This window comes from Chanodichthys erythropterus, chromosome 1 (genome assembly GCF_024489055.1).
Source record: "Chanodichthys erythropterus isolate Z2021 chromosome 1, ASM2448905v1, whole genome shotgun sequence".
Lineage (NCBI taxonomy): Eukaryota > Metazoa > Chordata > Actinopteri > Cypriniformes > Xenocyprididae > Chanodichthys > Chanodichthys erythropterus.
The window spans coordinates 20,860,211-20,882,079 of NC_090221.1; the positions used below are offsets into that span (position 1 = coordinate 20,860,211).

At 38.5% G+C, this 21,869-nt stretch overlaps 1 protein-coding gene across 1 annotated transcript; it reads right to left on the bottom strand.

Annotated features, from left to right (window-relative positions):
* Positions 1 to 56: 56 nt before the first annotated feature.
* On the bottom strand, positions 57 to 21,800 carry fam193b (family with sequence similarity 193 member B). The gene is made up of 10 exons (XM_067381906.1): positions 21,459 to 21,800; positions 19,162 to 19,437; positions 15,161 to 15,344; positions 10,983 to 11,198; positions 8,467 to 8,875; positions 6,872 to 7,058; positions 6,531 to 6,764; positions 4,640 to 5,660; positions 4,461 to 4,536; positions 57 to 1,741 (listed from the first exon to the last, which is right to left on the bottom strand). Exons 1-10 carry the CDS (start codon positions 21,633 to 21,635, stop codon positions 1,645 to 1,647), a joined length of 2,877 nt encoding a protein of 958 aa, XP_067238007.1. The 5' UTR covers positions 21,636 to 21,800; the 3' UTR covers positions 57 to 1,644.
* Between the last annotated feature and the right edge of the window lie 69 nt (positions 21,801 to 21,869).

Consider the following 21,869-nt stretch of genomic DNA (forward strand, 5'->3'; position numbering starts at 1 on the left):
ATAAATCTACATTCCAAATGTTTAAGATAATGTTTTCTAGTTGAATATAACCTGGATAGAGTCAAAGATGTTGAAAAAAAAAAAAAAAAAAAAATGAAAACAAAAACTCAAAACATTTCTCAAGAGATCTCAATCCTTCAAAGGAGATTCAGACTTTCATAAACCCAGAGACCCTAATTTTCAACAATGTCATATCTGTTAGGATTTTTACCAGAAGGGGCTCAGTAAAAAAAATATGATGCAGACATAGAAAGCTATGGAAAGGGCAACCAAACGTTACAAGCGCCGTACCACTGAGGAGAATCTTGAATGATCATGAAAAGTCCTCGATTTCAAACGTAACGAGTGAAAACAGGTCTGAACTTGTCACGCACTAGTGGACTGAAAGTACACGAGCAGAATTACTGCAAGTGTCTGGGATGAACGAAATGAGGTCATGCAGCCAAAACAAGGGTGCACTGCTGGAGAACCAACTACAAACTGAAACTCACAACAACAGCATTGGGAACGTGGTCACAGCACAGAACTATATCCAAACCACCACATGGGAGGATCAGCAGGGACACTACCATAAGATTTTGGTCAGGGAATCAGGGAGCTTTGCCAGAAGTCAGTTTTGAATAGCATTCCATACAGAGCTAAAGGACATGGGAGAGGTTTGTAGTAGCCTAAACTTGTCAGTTTTACTCATCATGCAAAAGAAACGTAGCTCAACCTTAACTCATCTTCTCAACCTTCGAATTTGTGTATAAAGGTGACAGTCAACGGATACAGGTCTTTAAAACCAGTTTCTTTTTAGTGTTGATTCCTTTTTCTTTTCTTAAAAAGGTCCAAAGTAATAAAACAAAGGTTTCACGTGTCATACATTGTAAGCAAAGGCATTGATGTTCTTGTTGTTCGAAAGGACAACAAAGTCCATGTGCACGGCTCACTTTTTGTGCATATTAACCGTCTCGGCTTTACAAAGTCGACTGTGAAATGACATAGGTGTGGTATAGTCTATCCAGGTCTTTGTATTTCACGTGGACAAACTACAAACTAAAACACATCAGTGAACACAACAGTCTTTGCTGCCTTTTTACCTCCATTATGACAATCAGACATGATACAGCAATTTGAATTTTGTATTATCAAAAAACCCACATTTTTTGCATCTATTCTAAGACTACAGTATATTTGCAGGGTGAGTGGCATCTGCAAAAGTGCATGATGGTGATTTGCAAGTGGAGAAGTACCTTTTAAAAATGAACAGCTGAAAAAGGCTTGATAGGTCAAACCGCATCAGTGTTGCAAATTTAAAACACTTTTATTGTAAAATAACTGTGTACATATGACATAGAAAGCATAAAGATGAACTGGATCAGTACCCGAACGTGTTTTAGCGACTTACGCAATAACAAGATGCAGGCTTTCAGACTGAGATCAGGGCGCAGTGTGATCCCCTGCGAACAACAGGTATAATGAAAACATGTTTGATGACTGGTGGTCAAAAATCAAGGTCCCGTGGCATAGAGGCAGAAAGGGCTGTGAGAGGGAGCAACCTTAGGCCGATCGAGTGTTAAGTACAGTAACCAAAGGCCAAACTGGTTTTTAGTAAAGTCTTGCTGGGAGGGGAGGGGGGGTCTGTTTACCATCACCCATCTGTTACTGAGCTGCATTTGAGGGCATCTTTTTGAGGCTGAAGTTGGACCAGTTCACAGCAACCTTCTGTCGGGTTTGTTTAGCGGAGTCAAGGCAAAACCTAAGAAAAAAAAAATGGGGAAATTAAAAGAATGTTAAGCAACAAGTGAGACTTTTACATCTCTATGACATTCTGGATCTAAGAATGACCTGCGGTGTCTTTTCCATGTAAATCTGAGTTGTTGTCAAAGCAATAATCACCAGGAAGTTTTTGTTACCCTATCTAGATCTAAGATAATATATCTGCACTTGAAATCCCATTTTGCGTAACTGTATATTAAGCATCTTCTAATTGGCTGTTATCGTGTAGCGTTGTTTCAGTCTGTGAACTGCGTCTATTTAGGACATGGTTTATATTTATGAGATGTTTTCTACTGCTTTATCTCCAGCCAGGCTAAAAATCAACATTCCTATAACTTAAAGTTATAACACACTTCTTGGCACAAGCCACACAATTTAAGGTATTCATGGCTGTAGCATAAACGGTACAGGACAAATTAAGTGAAAATGTTTTATACTTGGGTTAGAGGGTTTGTTTACTATTTGTTAAAGGAACTTTACTGTGACTCTGTACAGTGGTTGAAATATAAAATTATGTAAAAGTTATTTGCAGAGGGAACTTTTTATGTCAGTTATGCTTCAGAACTGCATTTATGCACAGATGAATCAGAAGATTTGTATGTGCACTACAGTTCAAAAGTTTGAAGTTGGTCATTTTTTTATGTTTTTGAAAGCAGTCTATTATGCTTAGCACAAAAAAAACAGTAATATTGAGTCTTCAGTGTCACATGATCCTTCAGAAATCATTCTAATAGGCTGATTTGGTGTGCAAGAAACATTTCTTATTATTATCAATGTTAAAAACAGCCGTCCTGCTTAATGTTTTTGTTGACTGATGCATTCTTTCAGGATTCTTTGATGAATAGGAAGTTTAAAGGAACAGCATTTATTTGAAATATAAATCTTTTGTAACATTATAAAATGACTTTACTGTCAGTTTTGATCAATTTAATGCATCCTTGCTGAATAAAACTATTTATTTCTTAAAAAGAAACTTATATAAAATGTAACTAAACTAAACTTCTGTATTGTATCCTAAATATGAGCAATAATAATAATAATGATAGAGATGCGTGTCTTAAAGGGTTAGTTCACCCAAAAATGAAAATTCTGTCATTTATTACTCACCCTCATGCCGTTCCACACCCGTAAAACCTTTGTTAATCTTTGGAACACAAATTAAGATATTTTAGATTAAATCCAATGGCTCCATAGGGAGCAATGACACTTCCTCTCTCAAGATCCATAAAGGTACTAAAAACATTTAAATTAGTTCATGTGAGTACAGTGGTTCAATATTAATATTATAAAGCGACGAGAATATTTTTGGAGCAACAAAAATAACGACTTATTTAGCAATGGCTGATTTCAAAACACTGCTTCAGGAAGAATCGGAGCACGGATGACTCGGTGTATCGAATCTGCTGTTCAGAGCACCAAAGTCACGTGATTTCAGCCCTTAGCAGTTTGACACGTGATCTGAATCATGATTCGATAGACTGATTCATTATGCGCCGAATCTTCCTGAAGCAGTGATTTGAAATCGGCCATCACTAAATAAGTTGTTATTTTGGGGTTTTTTTGGCACTGCAAAAATATTCTCGTCGCTTTATCATATTAATATTGAGCCACTGTACTCACATGAACCGATTTAAATATGTTTTCAGTACCTTTATGGATCTTGAGAGAGGAAATGTCATTGCTCCCTATGGAGGCCTCATGGAGCCATCGGATTTCAACTAAAATATCTTAATTTGTGTTCCGAAGATTAACAAAGGTTTTACGGGTGTGGAACGGCATGAGGGTAAGTAATAAAAGAAAGAATTTTTATTTTTGGGTGAACTAACCCTTTAAGGCAGGAACACACCAAGCCGACGCCTACGAACTAGTGGCGACGAAAGCAGACTGCGGGGTTGGCTCATGTCGGCAGTGTCTGGGTCCAAAGTTGGCCTGACACACCAAACGATGCTCGTCAACCAAGTAGCACGTCCGTCCTGCATCTGCGTAAGATGGTGAACCGGTGCGGAACAACACTAAGAAAACTCGACGAACAAAAACTGCCCGACGGCCAACCGTAAGCTTGGTGTGTTCATTATGTAAGGTCTTTATATACCATTGAAAACATAGTTATGTGTATTATATTGCATTTCTGTCAATAAATCCTCCTAAATATTACACACTGGACCTTTTAAAGGCAAGAACACACCAAGCCGACGGTTGGCCGTCGGGCAGTTTTTGTTCGTCGAGTTTTCTTAGTGTGTTCCGCACCGTCGGCTGAAGTTGGTCCATGCCAGCTTTTGCCATGCCACTACTGTAGAAATATGGCGGTGTAAAATGGCAACTTCCATGTAAGGGGACCCGGGGTGTATGTAGATAGAAATGGCTCATTCAAAGATAAGCCATTTATATCAACATACACCCCAGGTCCCCTTACATGGAAGTCGCCACATTACATTTTGCACCGCCATATTTCTACAGTAGTCCTGAACGGACAAACGGCTCATCGCTTGACTGGCTACTCTCTTCTGTCTCAGACGATGACATCTTTGTCCTGTGTAGGCCACCGTAGCTTCTCATGTGCTTCGAAAGGGAGGGGTGAGCGGTGGACTGAGCCGTTGGTTGCAATTCGCAACCTCACCACTAGATGCCGCTAAAATTTACACACTGAACACACAGCTAATAAACAGAGCGGTTTGTCTTTGGTAATGACTGGGCTTTACCTCTTGAAATATTCAACCTCACGATCGATCTCATCCATTTCTGTAGGGTCAACATCTTTGGGAAGGAACACATCATCTATCAGAGATAAAGAGGGTGAAAAAACGAGCTTATGAGCTTAAAATTGTCAAGATAATGATGATTAAACAGACCAACTTGCCATTTCCCATAGGTCACTTACCAATTGCATTATTGGACTTTTCCGTCTTGTTTTTGTTCTTATTTTTAGTCTTGCCCTTCGGTTGCTGTGCTTGCTGTTGTGAACTGGGAGTGCTGGAGGTGGTTTTAGTGTCTACGTCCCGTGTGTCCGAGAGTTCGTTCTTCCCCCTCTGTGTGTTAGAGCCTGCATTATGGTGACCGTTTGAGGCTCCGTTGGATGACTGCTTGCAAGCTTTGACCTCTTCTGCTCTCTTATTTCCTGTTTTCTGTGAGTCTGTCTGCTGCTGAGTGTGGTGGGTCTGTTTGGAGCCACCTTTGTTGCTCTTATCTGAATCAGCTGGCCTTGTTTCCTGCGCTTTGTGCATCTCAGTTTTTGCTGTTTTCATAATGGTCACTTGCTCCTGAGTCGCCTGCTCCTGCTGCCGCTGATTCTGCTGTTTCTTACCCTTCTTCGTCTTGGATGCAGCTCCTGCCGAGGTCTTGGTTTCAGGAACTGCGTCGTTGGGTTTGGCAGTAGACGTGGTGCCAGGCTGGATGGACTCTGAACCAGTGGCTGGGCTTCGTTCTGGTGACCGAACACGGATGAGCTTGGAAAGACTGGGTGTGGAGTGGAGCCTCTGGATGTCTTTGGCTGCAGTGTTGGTGTCCTCCCAACCATTCACTATGTCTAGATCTCTTTTGAAGTTCCTCAGCGAGAGCGGCGCCAGATCCAAGTCTATCTGCTGCAGATCAGAAGATCCGTTGAGGTGAGACAGCAGATGGTTTCCTTCCAGTGTCGCTGCCTTCTTCGGGAAGTCGTTGACGTCCAGGTTGAGGTCGTACATGCTGAAGGAGGCACGGATGGAGTCTTTTATGGTGTTTTTGATCTCCTCCAGACGGCTGGTCAGGAAACTGTTAACTCGCTCCAGCTCCAGCTGAGGCCACTCCAATAGTCTGTTCGCTTCCCCATCTTGAGATGAATCTTCTACAGGGTCGGGGGGAGATGCAGAGCGGGGTTCGCTGCTGGCTGTCTCAATGCTGCCCTGGAGAGCCCTCTCCTTCTCCTGTTCAAGATTGTTGAGAAATCGGTCACAATCATATTTTTTAAAAGAAAGTTGGAAGAGTAAATGCTGCATCTGCATAAAGACTACAACTGGCAAGTTGGCTTCAAAAAAACTATTTCTGGAAATGAAAAAGGCCAGAGCTTCAAAAGGTACAATCTGGAAACAGAAGCCTGTTAGAAATCAGTGGCTTATCAGTAACAGAAATTCAAAATAATAATATTTTTAAGGCACATTAAATCAAGCAGACATATACACACACATACTGGTTTCCATGTTTTATGAGGACTTCCCATAGACAATGGTTAGCTGTATATTCTATCACTAACCCTAAACCTACCCATCAGCGTCCTGCAATTTTAGATTTTCAAAACACTTCATTTAGTATGATTTGTAAGCCGTTTTCCTCATGGGGACCAAAAAATGTTCCTATAAAAGGTCAAAATCTAGTGGTATCACTATCCTTGTGGGGACATTTGGGAATGCCCCATTAATGTAGGGAATACCAGGCGCACACACACACACACACACACACACACACACACACACACACACACACGTTTCAACCGTTCAAACATTTAAAAAATACGATAAAATTAGTAAATGTAGCATAAAATACAATAAAACAATAATATTGTGAATTATAACCATTTTAAAAATATAAAACATGTTTTATATTTTAATATATTTTAAAATGCAATTTATTTCTGTGATGGCAAATCCAAATTTTCAGCAGGAAAAGGTGTAATTTACTTAGTTATATCCATGTAGCATATTTTGGAAGGTCTGGAATAACACAGCAAAACACTACGCTTACTATTTCCACAGTTTAAAGCATCTATATTACACACAGTGAACTGGCAAACACTGTACCTTTTTCTTCTGTTTGTGCCTTGCCCGTTTTGCTGCCTTGGCACTGTTGATGGGCTTGGGCTCTGTGCTGTTGATGAAGTCCAGGAGTTCATCCACATCTCGATGGTCTATGGCACTCGGTGCTGCTGGGTCTAGATCCTGCCTCTGAGGAAGTTCCTCTTTGCGGCGGGTCAGTCTGGACCGAAGCTTCTCCCTGATCTCAGCATAGTTCCGACTGGTGGGGGCAGCCGGAGGCTGTAAAGGGGAAGACAAATATTTTTATTTAGGGTAGACAGAGCACAAACATAATGTGTTAGAGCAATGTCTAAACCTTAAAAGATGGCGCATTAGGAAAACAGTACCGCGTTGTGGCCGAAGAACTCGCAGTAGCAACAGTCACAGTATTTCCCGTCCTTCTGATTGGTGGAAGAGGAAGCACAGGAGCTGCGCTCCGAGCTGCTGTCCTCATCATCTCCTTCTTCAAGCTCACAGGGCGGAGCGTGACATAACGACCCATTGGGCAACTTGTGCCCTTTACATGCCTGGTCCCTGTTCAAACAGAACAACACAACTTAACACAAATAGACAAAATTTTTCTGAATTCGATTTCAAATTCACAAGCTTGTGAATTGATATAGATTCATTTGGATATCAGGTACAGTACAAAAATGTCTTTTAACTAAAGCCTGTCAGTTGGTACAGTACATTACTGTAATAAAAGGATTCAAATTAACAACTGATTTGTATACAAGTATTTAAATTGCACATAATGCAGTTTTTTACAATAAATTGAATTACATATGTTTCTGCTCTAATTTGTTTTTGAAACAAAACAAATAATCTGTACTGTCATAAAATGTAATTTTCCTGATTCATTCAAAGATACATTATATATTGAAGAGCAGGTTAAGTAAAAATACGATGAATATGTAATTTGGTGCATAAATTTATCAAAAATGCTCCTCTCTAGAGCGAACTATCGAGCTGTGGACACTGAATGGCTTTTCTGAAGTAAACGTGAAGTTACATGATGTTTGCAAGCTGTTTTATTGACGTCTTTCTGCAGTTGAAACACTGATTGTGTGATTACATGAGACATTTTGTTAAGTTAAACTACCTTTCAACATAACTTCTGATGTTCATTCATGTTTTTTTGAAGATGTAACTAGTACTACAGAGGAAGAGATGACCACTGATGCAGCTATACAGCGATCTGTCACACCACATTAAAGAGCGCCAAAAATGCCATTTATTATTTGAATTTCATAATAACATTAATGACCTCTAAATGCTGAGACTTTGTTTAATATCAAAAAAGTAAAGCATTTATTTGCGATGTATTTGATTTGAGGCACGCTACAAATAATGTTAAGTGAAGTTTTCTTCATTCATCAACTGAAAACAGCATAAACTAAAAGACAGATTCCTGGGATTTAAGAATAGAGTCGATTAAAGAGAAAGATAATCAATAAATTGATATTTTCAACAAAGCCCTACTACTTAAAGGGTTAGTTCATGCAAAAATGAAGATTCTGTCATTAATTACTCACCCTCATGTCATTCCAAACCGGTAAGACCATCATTCATCTTTGGAACACAAATTAAGATATTTTTGATCGTCCATTGTCCATAGCACAAAAAGTATTCTCATCGCTTCATAAAATTAAGGTTGAACCACTGCAGTCACGTCGACAGTTTTAACGATGTCTTTAGTACCTTTCTGGACCGTGAAAGTGGTGATTATATTGCCTTCTATGGACGAGTCATATACCTCTTGGATTTCATCAAAATTATCTTAAGTTGTGTTCCGAAGATGAACGAAGGTCTTACAGGTGTGAAACAACATGAGGGTGAGTAATTAATAACAGAATTTTCATTTTTGGTCAAACTAACCCTTTAACATACAGAAATGTTAGTAAAAACAAAAAATGACCAGTGCACCACCAGCAATCCTCACCTGCACGCCCCAGCCGTCAGATGGCCAGCATTGGAGGAGGCTACAGGGCTGCCGTTACTGTGTCCGTTGCAGGGATGACTGCAGCCTATGAGCGAGTTACTGAGTTTGCCGTGTTGCGTGTTAACAGCGGGAATGTGGGAATTCTTGCAGGCGCTGGGCTTGTGTAGGGCCACCGGACTGTCCGGCCCACTCGAGTGCTTGGCTGCAGGAGCATGAATGTTTGGTACCAACGGAGAGAAAGGAGCATGCGAAGGCAGCCCCGGACTAGCAGAGTTGACGTGAACATGCTGACTGGAGTTTTGTTTGGGAGGCAGCAGCGAGGAATGCTGGGACGAGAGACCTGTCGGACTGTTGGGCGGCACTGACAGGTCTGCAGCTTGATGGTGATCGTTTGGGTGGAACGCTTCACCTGGGGAAAAACAGATATTTTAATTCTTTGGATATTTAGTTGTCTTTAGGGGACGTACAATTTGTTTGCATCCAAACAAGTGTTAAATCAACTCTTCCATGTTAGCTTGAGTGACAGCAACAAGCAACAGGATATTTTATTGTGCTTGGTTTCTATTTTTTGCTGCATCCTGTGGTACTGTCCAGTGAAACTACATTGGTTCATAATCCCACCTTATGTAACGGTTTACTAAACATTGAAATGTTCTGATTGGGTGTGATTGCGACACTTTGCAGTAATATTTCCTTTTCAGTGATGTCTGACAGATTCTTACGTCAGGTATGGTTAGGAGATGGTGAAAAATGTAAAGCTTTGAGGCTCGCACCTATTACATAATGCAGTGCAATATGAACAAGTGAAAAATATACAAGTATATAAATTAAATTCATTGTAAAAAAAAAGAGAGCAAAATGTTAACTGCTATTGTTTACATTAATGCTGAAGTGCATGCATATATATTCTCCCACACAATCCCCTTTAGTCTTTCTACAGCAACACTGTGCTAAAATTAGAACAAACACTTAGACCTGCAATCTATTATCTTCTATCGCTAAACACAACATCAACAGAACCACTGTGAAAAAAAAAAAAAAAAAAATTATATTAACAGATTCCATATGGAAATACGGTAGTAAATGACATTCTAGTAACACTTTAATTTGATAAAGTTAGTTAATGCATTAGGTATCATGAACGAACAGTGAACAATACTTTTACAGCCTTTATTAATCTTGGCTAATGTTTCTTATTTCTACATACAATACCATAAATGTTTAGGTTTTTTTTTTTTTTTAAAAAAAAGAATACTTTTATTCAGCAAGGACATACTGAATTCATCAAAAGTGACAGTAAAGCCATTTATTATGTTACAAAAGATTTCCATTTAAAATAAATGCTTTTCTTTTAAACTTTGTATTCATCAAAGTATCCTGAAAAACATTTATCTTGGTTTCCACAAAAATACTAAGCAGCACAAATATTTTCAACACTGATAATAATAAGAAATGTTTCTTAAATCAGTTTAAAGGTTTAGTTCACCCAAAAATGAAAATTCTGTCATTTATTACTCACCCTCATGTCGTTCCACACCCGTAAGACCTTCGTTAATCTTTGGAACACAAATTAAGATATTTTAGTTGAAATCCGATGGCTCCGTGAGGCCTTCATAGGGAGCAATGACACTTCCTCTCTCAAGATCCATAAAAGTACTAAAAACATATTTAAGTCAGTTCATATGAGTACAGTGGTTCAATATTAATATTATAAAGCGACGAGAATATTTTTGGTGGGCCAAAAAAAACAAAATAATGACTTATTTAGTGATGGCTGATTTCAAAACAATGCTTCATGAAGCATCTGAGCATTATGAATCAGTGTGTCGAATCATGATTCAGATCGCGTGTCAAACTGCCAACGGCTGAAATCACGTGACTTTGGCGCTCCGAACAGCAGATTCGGTACACTGATTCATTTATGCTCCGAAGCTTCCTGAAGCAGTGTTTTGAAATCGGCCATCACTAAATAAGTGATTATTTTGTTTTTTTTGGCCCACCAAAAATATTCTCGTCGCTTTATAATATTAATATTGAACCACTGTACTCACATGAACTGATTTAAATATGTTTTTAGTACCTTTATGGATCTTGAGAGAGGAAATGTCATCGCTCCCTATGGAGGCCTCACGGAGCCATCGGATTTCAACTAAAATATCTTAATTTGTGTTCTGAAGATTAACGAAGGTCTTACGGGTGTGGAACGGCATGAGGGTAAGTAATAAATAACAGAATTTTCATTTTTGGGTGAACTAACCCTTTAATGATTCCTGAAGGATCATGTGACACTTAAGACTGGGGTAATGATGCTGAAAATTCAGCTTTACATCACAAGAATAAATTACATTAAAATTCTTTTGAAATAGAAAACAGTTATTTTAAATGGTAATATTTCTCAAAATGACTATTTCATTTACAAATAAATGCAGCCCTGGTAAGCATAAGAGAATTATTTCAAAAATATTAAATACTCTAAATAACCAATTAAAACTTATTGTATAATGTTGTGTTCTCACCTGGAGGAGTTGGTCGTCGACACATTGTCTTGAAGTGCTTGGGGTTGGTCTTACATAGATCGGTGGAGGCAGACAGTGTCCCAGGAGAAGTTGCATTGGAATTCTGGGATGAGGGATGACTGTAGGGACAGACTTTAGTCCCGAATGATTTGGCAGCCTTCCCAGGAGCATCATGAGAAGATCTCTTCTCATGGCAAGCTGGTCCCAACGTTCCGCCTACCAGGATAAGAAATAACACAGTCTGTCTTATTTCTATAGCCAAATTTTATTTAATATTTAAGAAAACCACTCAGCAGACTACCCGAAAAGTTTGATCAGGTCTTATATCAACCCTGAAGTGGTTTATTTTGTCACAATGCCCATCTGACTGTACATTATCTTGTTTATTACACAGCTAAGTACCAAATAAATAAATTAATGTGCATGACATATTGATTTAAGCTTATCATCCGAGAATAAAGAAGAAATTATGGAGTGATATGAAACCTGAAACTTGCACAGCTATGTAGATAATTGGCTGCGACTGTCTATTTAATGGTCATTTTCTGTATGGTAGATGTGTTGGAAGCTGAACTTTTATTTTGATGGCACAGAGAATGCTTTTGTTGTGCCGAATTTTGACCCCCTTCCAGATTATTAGCCCCCTAGTATTGATAGGTTTAGGAGTAGGTATGGGGGAAGGGTTAGGATTAAGAGTGGGGTTAAAGGGATAGTTCACCCAAAAATGAAAATTTGATGTTTATCTGCTTACCCCCAGGGCATCCAAGATGTAGATGACTATTTTTCTTCAGTCGAACGCAAATTATGATTTTTAACTGCAACCGCTGCCGTCTGTCAGTCAAATAATAGCAGTGATTGGGAACTTGAACAATAAGAGTCGAAAAAACTTCCATAGACAAATCCAAATTAAACCCTGCGTCTCGTGACGGCACATTGATGTCCTAAGACACGAAACGATCGGTTTGAGCGAGAAACCGAACAGTATTTATATAATTTTTTACCTCTAATACACCACTATGTCCAACTTCGTTCAGCTTCTGGCTAGTGAGGTCTGATCGCACTCTGACAACGGAAGTGATGTCTCGCGCTCATTGAAGTATCTGGGCGAGACATCACTTCCGTCACCAGAACGCGTTTTTTGACCTCACTAACAGGAAGCTGAACGAAGTTGGACATAGTGGTGTATTAGAGGTAAAAATTATATAAATAATGTTCGGTTTCTCGCACAAACCGATCGTTTCGTGTCTTAGGACATTAATGTGTCGTCACGAGCCGCAGGTTTTAATTTTGATTTGTCTAAGCAAGTTTTATTTACTGTTATAGTTGAAGTTCCCATCTACTGCTATTATTTGACTGACAGACGGCAGCGGTTGCAGTTAAAAATCATAATTTGCGTTCGACTGAAGAAAAAAAGTCATCTACATCTTGGATGCACTGGGGGTAAGCAGATAAACATCAAATTTTCATTTTTGGGTGAACTATCCCTTTAAGATTAGGCAATCAGGTAGCAACTTCAATGAGGGGGGTAATAATTTGGCAGGGGGTCGAAATTCAGCACAACTCCTGCTCTGAGAACTGCAGCACCTCAGCACACAGCGCTCCCATTCTCTGTCTTCATTAGTTATGGTCTCTGACAGTTTTGTTTAAAATGTTACTTGAAACAAAGTAAATAAACTGTATCGAAAAAATATTTTGCTTTTATATTATTAGTAAAGAAATGCAAACAATAATCCCTTCTCATTTACCATCAGCTTTCAGCAAATAAGCAATTATATCTTTTAAACAAATCTTTGAATATCTAATACACATTTAATTTCACAAACCTTGCAGACTTAGTCGAATACAGCTGTCAGATATTCTGAAGTGCGCAGGAGAGTTCAGCTTCGCTGGAGACGCACGATCGACAAACTTTAAAGGCACAATATGTAGTTTTTCGCCGCTAGAGGTCACCTATTCGAAACAAAGCCGTAGCTTGATGACGCCGAGACTGAGCGCGGAATCATGGGAGATGTCATCTCCACCACATAGCCAGCCAGGGGAAAAGAATCCGACGGGACTCGGGCAGGAATCAAGTTCATGGATGAGATTATTAACATTACACTAGTATGAAGCAGCGCAGAACCGAGTGTTGTGGGAGCTGAATGAGGACGCCTACTAATGAGAGACGAGTGCGACACACGGCGTGAGAGCAGTGGAGCTTTTATTATGCCACAGTCGCTGCTTCCGCTTATTCTTTCAAACAATACGACAAAACATGTTGAGCTATATAACAATGATTAGTTTTCTGTCTATAAATGTATCCAAATAGTTGTTCCCTTGTCTAATAAAACGTAATATGTTAAAGCGTCTTTGGTGTTTCCATGTTTTATACAAAATAAAACTGGAAATCGAGGGTAACGCAGGTATGATGTCAGCGGACATGGTCCGTGTCCTGGTCATAATTGCTTATTTCTCTGGATTTAAACATTCTTGGAAACATCTGGGATAATGTAAGTACACGTCAACAAAATATATAACACTGTTCTAGTGGTTTTTAAATATTCTAATCCAAAAATCTTACATATTGTGCCTTTAAACACTTGATTTTGAACTATGCTGAGCTACAGTACAGTCCAAAAGTTTGGAACCACTAAGATTTTTAATGTTTTTAAAAGAAGTTTCCTCTGCTCACCAAGGCTACATTTATTTAATTAAAAATACAGTAAAAAAGCAGTAATATTGTGAAATATTATTACAATTAAAATAACTGTTTTCTATTTGAATATATTTCACAAAGTAATTTATTCCTGTGATGGCAAAGCTGAATTTTCAGCATCATTACTCCAGTCTTCAGTGTCACATGATCCTTCAGAAATCATTCTTATATGCTGATCTGCTGCTCAAGAAACATTTAATGTGTACAATTGTACAAAATATTTGTATACAATATTTTTTTTCAGGATTATTTGATGAATAGAAAGTTCAAAAGAACAGTGTTTATCTGAAATCTAATCTTTTGTAACATTATAAATGTCTTTACTGCCACTTTTGATTGATTTAATGCATCCTTGCTGAATAAAAGTATTCATTTCTTTAATTTCTTTTCAAAGAAATAAAAATAAAAATTCTTACTGACCCCAAACTTTTGAACGGTAGTGTATAATGCTACAGAAGCTTTGTATTTCAGATAAATGCTGTTCTTTTGAACTTTCTATTCATCAAGGAATCCTGAAAAAAAAAGTACACAACTGTTTTCAACATTGAAAATAATCATAATGTTTCTTGAGCAGCAGATCAGCATATTAGAATGATTTCTGAAGGATCATGTGACACTGAAGACTGGAGTAACGATGCTGAAAATTCAGCTTTGCATCACAGGAATAAATTACTTTGTCAAATATATTTAAATAGTACACTGTTATTTTAAATTGTAATAATGTTTCACAATATTACTGCTTTTTTACTGTATTTTTAATTAAATAAATGAAGCCTTGGTGAGCAGACGAAACTTCTTTTAAAAACATTAAAAATCTTAGTGGTTCCAAACTTTTGGACTGTACTGTATATCCAGTTGCCCACTATCAGTGTTGCCAATTGCTTTCAGCTGAAAGTAGCTAAAACTGGTTGTTAGATGACGTCATACTGGCGAGTCCACTGATCTATATTAATGTAAATATAGATCAGTGGGCGAGTCACGGAATCTAGATAAAGTTTGCCCAAGAAGTTGCTAGATTTGTCACTAGGCTTTTGAAAAAAAGTCTCAAAAGGGGCAGGGAAGTCACCAAATCTAGCGACAAAATCACTAAATTGTCAGCGCTGCCCACTATGTCAAATTTATGTCACTTTCACTGTGTGCTATATGTAAAATAAGTGTTACCTTGTCTTTATTTGAAAATATGATTCTGAAATTACCAGATAACTGAGTGCTTACAGTGCTTACTTCCTTTTATTCATATTTTTTCCAAACAATTTCTTTATTTGTGAAAGATACTGCAATACGATTACAGCATCAAGAAGTTGCCATCTAAAGTAAGTCTGTTGAATTTAGAGATTTATTTTTTTAATTCTCTAATTTTCAAATCTGCTTCATATCAGCCACTGGCCACCTGCTCTCTAAGATATCGGCATCGGTAATCCAAAAACCAATATCGGTTGACCACTAGTGCCATGTAATGAAGTAAAAGAGCAGAGAGACATACCCTGTGAAAGTGAAGGTGTGCTGTGGTTGCAGTGAGACCCTCCATTAGAATGAGCCGAATTCCACAAGCCAGACAGTTTGCGCGCAGAGAGGAAAGAGCTGGGGTCCCAATCCACTGAGCTATGCTCTGGATAACCATTCCCACAGCTCTGAGACTTACAAGAGGACGAGTGGGACAGCGGCACCTGGATAACAACACATCCATCTTTTAGACAAGCGACATAAAGCGAATTGAGTCTACAAAATCTGTTAAGGATCTACAGGGTGCATTGAAAATTATGTCGCACTAGACATGTGAGTGCTATCAGACTTTTTAGCCTGTTTTATGTACACAGGATTATCCTCAATGACATACTGAGCTTCTGTCTAAAGAGGAGGACGGTTTCAGTCACACATGTGACACGCTAGCTATGTTTCCATGTACCTATTTTTATGAGCATTTTGGGATATCACATAAAAAAAGCTGGATGGAAGATGCCTAGATGTGCATAAAAAAACATATGCGCTCAATTAAGGCAGATATATTTTTTGTCTGATAAGAAGACATGTGCATAAACTACAATGGAAACACATTTACAAATCCCTCGATGTGCAACAAAAAAAACTCAGAGGATTTGATTGGATAACTGGACTAACCAGCGGACCAATTTCATTGCACAGTATCTCAAATTTAGCATTCTGAAATGCCTGAGCCAAAGTCTGTCATTAGAATGATTTAGTATAATGACCTCCCAGAATTTTCTCTCGGACTGTGTTCCCAAACACCCGGCATCTAAACACAAGATAGCATGACAGCGTTTATTGTGTTTCATCTGCGCTCTCTGAGACACAAGTCATTTATGATGTAAGAAAAAAAGAGGCTCCCCCGACTTTTTTTTTTTTTTTTCATTTTTATTACAGATATTTTGCGCCAATTTCCTAGGAAGTGACGACTTCATTCTCTTGAACACATAAGATGAAAATGCTGCTTTATTCGCAAATGTTTTACGTGATATTAAAATTTTGCGTATTTAAATTAAATTCGCAACTTTAAATAGAAACATACATACTGTTCCTCATTCAAAGGATAGAAGCAAACTTAACATCAGCAAATCTTTATGAACACTGCACAGCTAGTGCAATCTTCCAATAAAAATAAGCCAGACAAAATGGATCACTTGATACAGTACCAACTTACACCTCTATACCTAAAAAGCATTTGGACACTTAATACACACTTAAAGGTAGGGTAGGCCATTTTTTATAAACACTTTTTGTTATACAAGTTGAAACTCTCTTCACATCCTGATAGTCAGGGTGCGATTTGTGAAAAAAACAGAGGGTGGGATGTTTTGAAAAGTTTTTTTTTTTGAAAATTTGTTAGCTATATACTATTTTTGGCAGCTGTTACAGAAAAAAAAAAACACTTTTACAAAAAAAAAAATAATAATCTGATTTAACCTTGAGATGTTAAGTATTAGATAGTTTAGATATTTGCAACACTACAATAACACTAATAATTCTTAATTTCTAATAGAAATGCAAAATCAATAGGTAGTTATTAATAGAATAACGAGACACAACCCTCTACATTCAAACGCGTTTAGTCCCATTTATAGTTTTGATGACAGTGCATACACATACAAACTTTTATTCCAAAAGTGCGCACATTTGTAGAAATACATACTATTGATAGAATAGAAGCCAGGCCGTACGCAGGGTTTCATAATTACCGAGTTCAGAAAATTTTGTTTGCTAAGGGGGTACGGGGGCATGCTCCCCCGAGAAAATTTTTATTTCCTTAGTGTACATATGTGCATTTTTAAGACGTTTTAAGGCCAACAATAGCTTTAAAACCATGTCAACAAATACATGCATGCAGAGTTGAGGCAGCTTGAATCACGTTTGGTAATTTCATGACTTAACTTAGAACAGAACAACGACGGTCATTGCTCATACTTTCTTTTGCGCTTTATTTAAGCTATAATAAAGTAATTATGAAGCACTCGTCGGCGTATTTGCGCATGCAATTCTTGAGTGTGTGCCAAAAGCAAAGTGTAACGGCTGATTGGACAGTCATGTTAATTTTTTTTACTGACATAGCCTGACAACATCTCATCTGACCGCAGCTCACTGTTATTCAAGTGAAGCTCCCCCGTCGTCACCTGCACCTTTTCCGCGCTCGTTTGACTTGCTTCTGACGCTGAGGTGAAGTATGAATGCGGGTCTGAAAAGTGTCCCGTTTGTTGTGGTCGTAAAGAGACAGTTCTATATAAACGCAGCTTTTTACTTGGCAATGTTTTAAAAAAAGATTTTTATTTTTGGTATTTTATATGCTCTGTTGGTGGTTTGTGGAGTAGCATCACCTGGGGGATATAATCCCCCCCATCACCCCCTACAAATCGCACCCTGCTGATAGCAGTCAATTATAGAAATGGTTAGAGTTGTCAAAAGTACCAACTTTGGTACCTAGTCAGTACTGAAATTTCAAAAAATGTGATGCTTTGAGCGCTGTTGAGCGGATTCATAAACACCTCTGATTGGCCACTGTGTTCACGGCTCATCGATTATGTCTGTAATTGGCCTCTATGATCAACGCTGTAAAAACACTGTAAATATTTATCAATGACGCTCTTCACCAAGCGCTTACACAGATACACAAGGGAGCATTTGAAAGCAGGAAAGAAGCTTTTGAAAGCTTCTTTCAAACACTCCCGCTTTCAAATTCAAACACTTCCATGTGCTTTCAAACGCTGCCTTGCATTGATCATTGTAGCCAATCACAGACATATCTGATAAGTGCGTCAACACAATGGCCAATTAAAGGTGTTTATGAATCTGCTCAACAGCGCTCAAAGCATCACATTTTTAAAATATCAGTACCGACAGGTACCGAAGTCAGTACTTTTGACAACTCTAGAAATGGTCTAAATATTTGTACATTTATCTTCTCAGGAATCTTGGGACGAATGCAATGATATGATGTCCTACCTGCCTGTCAACATATGTATTTCCATACCTCCATGCCCCCTGCTCACACAGACATCACACATCATCAGCGAGTTCCTCAAGTTGTAGACACACAGTCACCAAGCACCACAAGCAAACAGCAGCCACCCTTTACAGTTCTTCCTGAACCAAAACAACAAGCTTATGCTGCGTTCATGACATGTCATAACCGTAATTATGAGATGGCAACCCGTGACGTTCTAACTGGAGCTGTTCCAGACTTGGATTTTTGTGTTTCTATGCAACTCTATCAACGCCTTCTTTCATGACGCTTTGTAGACGCTGATGTGTGCGTTCATGTGTTTCGAAGGAGGCGTGGCTCTGGAGATGCTCTGAAGGGAGGGTGGGATCTCATGCTTTCAAAGCTAGCTTGCTTTTGCCAGCCTCTCTGAAAGTGCCTACCCTACCTTTAATATATGAATGTCAGTGCATTAGATAAAACATTTAAAAGAGCTATATTTTTAATTTTATATATATATATATATATAAAAAAAAAACATTGTTTACATTTATTTCCTTTTTTACATTTATGTAATTGTATTTTTTTTTTTTAAGTTTGTTAGGTATGAAATGACGAAGGAATGAAGACAAAAAGTATTAGGACACTTTCTGAATGTCTTAAGTTTGTTAAACGTGTGTGAACAGACTTCATATAGTTACTAAAAATCACTATGATATTGGTTGATTAAAAATCCAAATGACCAAGAATGGTTTAGAACAGAGAAGTTAGTTTTCAGAAAGGCTTTATCATGATCTGTTTGCCATTTAGTTTGATATTTTGTATTATTTTGATATTTTGTATCTATAGTGTCCAAATCTATAGTGTCTTCTACACAGTCTACATTAAGAAGTACAACTTATTTCCTCTTACAAAAATATTCACTTGCTTGTGGTTAAGATAAATATGTGAAGAACAGATTCACCACATTCTGTTTTGTGCGAGCTGTGTCTATAAACACTAATTTCCCTACTAATTTCCTAATCACCATACGTAATATATGTGGTCTCAATTACCTGCGTAGTTTGCTCCTGAACCGTTCTCCTCTCCTCCTCTTCCACACTTTTCCTGCAGCTCTGGCAGATCCACAGCGGCACCTCACCCAACAGCGACTGGGAGAGCGAAGGCACGGCGTCTGCCAGCTTGCGGCCCGGAACCTCCCTCAGCAGGGCCTGGGAGAGCGCGGGTACAGCCTCCGCCAGTTTGGACCCGTGACTGGGGAGCCCATTCACCTGGCCTGCCCCCCAGTCTTTAAACTCCCGATGACAAAGCAAGCAGCACGTGTGCATAGACTGTGTGACCAGAGGAAACGAGTTAACAAAAACAGATAGACAGGATGTAATGAGCTCTGCATTTGAAACCAAGAAATTATATTCACTATTAATTTTCAAGATGTTTTCATGCCTGAAAATCAAATATCGCCTGATTTTTCCAGGTATTCATGACCGTGGGAACCATACATATTCCACAATCCTGTGCAAGTGGTAGGTAGAAAAATTAAAAAACGGCATCCAACGGAGTAAAATCAAGTTCATTCAGGGTTCATACATGTAAAATTAAATTTTTACAATGAAAAAAGAACTGCAGACATTAAATATTTGCTTGGTTACATCTGAAGCTCATTTTAATGTGTTCTAGATCATTAGAGATAATGTTATAGTGTCCTGAAAGCCTGTCTGAAACCAGTTCATAAAAAAAATATTCATACAAAAACACTGTCTGTCAAGTCAATGACTGACTGGTCAGCGGGAAAAGCTTTTTATAGCAGGAACTCAATAAATAAAACATGATTCTTTGCAAATAAGTTGTTAAATTGTAAAACAGACCTGTGTCCATAAATCATATTAGAAATATTAGGTTTTTGAACTTTCAAAAATAAAATTATTACAAAAACATAAAAACGTTCAGGGTTAGCAAAACTACTGTAACCCACCAAAACAAACATTGAGACTCCACTGTACAAAATCCAAACAAAAGCTGTGTTAAATGCATAAGCTCAAACATTTCAACGTTATTAATGTTTTAACATTTAAGTGTAACATTTAGAGTGCTGCAGATAATAACACTCATGTTAGCAGGTTGGTAACCATGAAATGCAGCCAGAATTGAACCGTATGGCAATAATGTAACCTTTGACACATAGTAAATATGCCTCAAGTCATTTAATGCAAAAACACATGGTAATTATGTCAGCGCATCAATTGAGACTGTGGCTGGGTTAGTAGCGCCGCTTTAGCTTGATCTCTACAGAAATAATTTAGTAGCCACAGCAGTAGACGACAGCAACACACTGTTAGCTTTGTGCTTCACGGACTTTCGTTTAGCTTTTTTGAACCAGCTATATCTAAACAATCAGTATCGTATAAAACATTCAGATGTAAGGTACTGCACTGCTTGGGGCTATCAAAACGCTGTGAAGGCAACACATTTATTTATTTATATCGTTGCATAGGTGGCGAGCGAGCTAGTGCTGCTCCGCCCGTGCAGTAGTGATGGGAAATCCGACTCGCTTCCGAGAAACGGTTCTTTCGAAGAGTTCGTTTCAAAGAAGCGATTCAAAAACTGATTCTGGGATTCTTTTACGTCGGGACGTAATTCCGTCAATACATGGTCCCTCATAAATATATACATATATCTATTTATTAATGTTTTTGTTATATTTGAAGTTTTCTGTTTTATTTTTTTTTACGTTATAAGATTTTTTTTTAAGTGTAATTCCAGGTTTCCTAGTCCTTTGTTTTAGACATGATTCAAAGTCATTTTATAATTTAAATATAATTTGCATTGACATTAAAGTATAATAAATTAATATATTCCAGCAGTCTTTTTAAAAAATAAATAAATAAAACGCTATTTATTAAAATTAAAATATTTTTCAGACGGTCATCAAATCGAAAACATATTTCCATTGTGTTTTTGTAACATTTCTTTTATTGGGCTATTAAAATGAATTATTCTTCGCCCCATCACTCAAATCTTCATCTTACTACGAATCGTACATTTCTAAAAAAGGGCTGTTTTGGCAGTTGTTTATTGATTCCGTCCGATTCGTGAACGAATCGTTTAGACTGATTTTGTGAATCGGTTCAACCAAATCATAAAAGATCCGACTCCAAAGAACAAGTCGTTCATGATTCGAACATCGCTAATCAGGCGCTACAAAACGCAAAATAAGCGCGAAAACACAAATAACTGCACGTGCAATAGAGCCCTAGATAAAGCGCTCGTTAAAATAGTTTAAAAATCAAGTCGCTACCAGCGCGAACCGGCTCGAGGAGGTGTACGGTTGGATGGACGTGTTAGCATTAGCTACCTGATTGGTCCTGCTCGCTCCTGCATCTCCTCCACCGGCAGCGCCGCCGCCTGCTGCCGCCGCTGCTGCTGCTGCTCCCGCATCGCCGGGCTTCTTCGACAGGCTCTGCTGCTGCTGCTGTCCCGACACTAAATCCTTGGCCCCGACGCCCTGCTGCTTGCTTTTTTTCCTCGCCATCGCTTTAGTCCGTATTATGCCCGTCGGCTGGTCTCCAGGTCCGGTGTAAAAACACAGTTTCGGTTCTTGTGGACAGTCGCGAATGCTCTCTGTTCTTTCTCAAGGCAAGACAACAGTGAATATGGCGGAGGGCTGGCACACACACACACACATACACACATACACACACACTCACACTCGAGCAGGTTCAGGGGTCACACGTACTGATGGCAAACTGCTTCAGTAGGGTTGAGA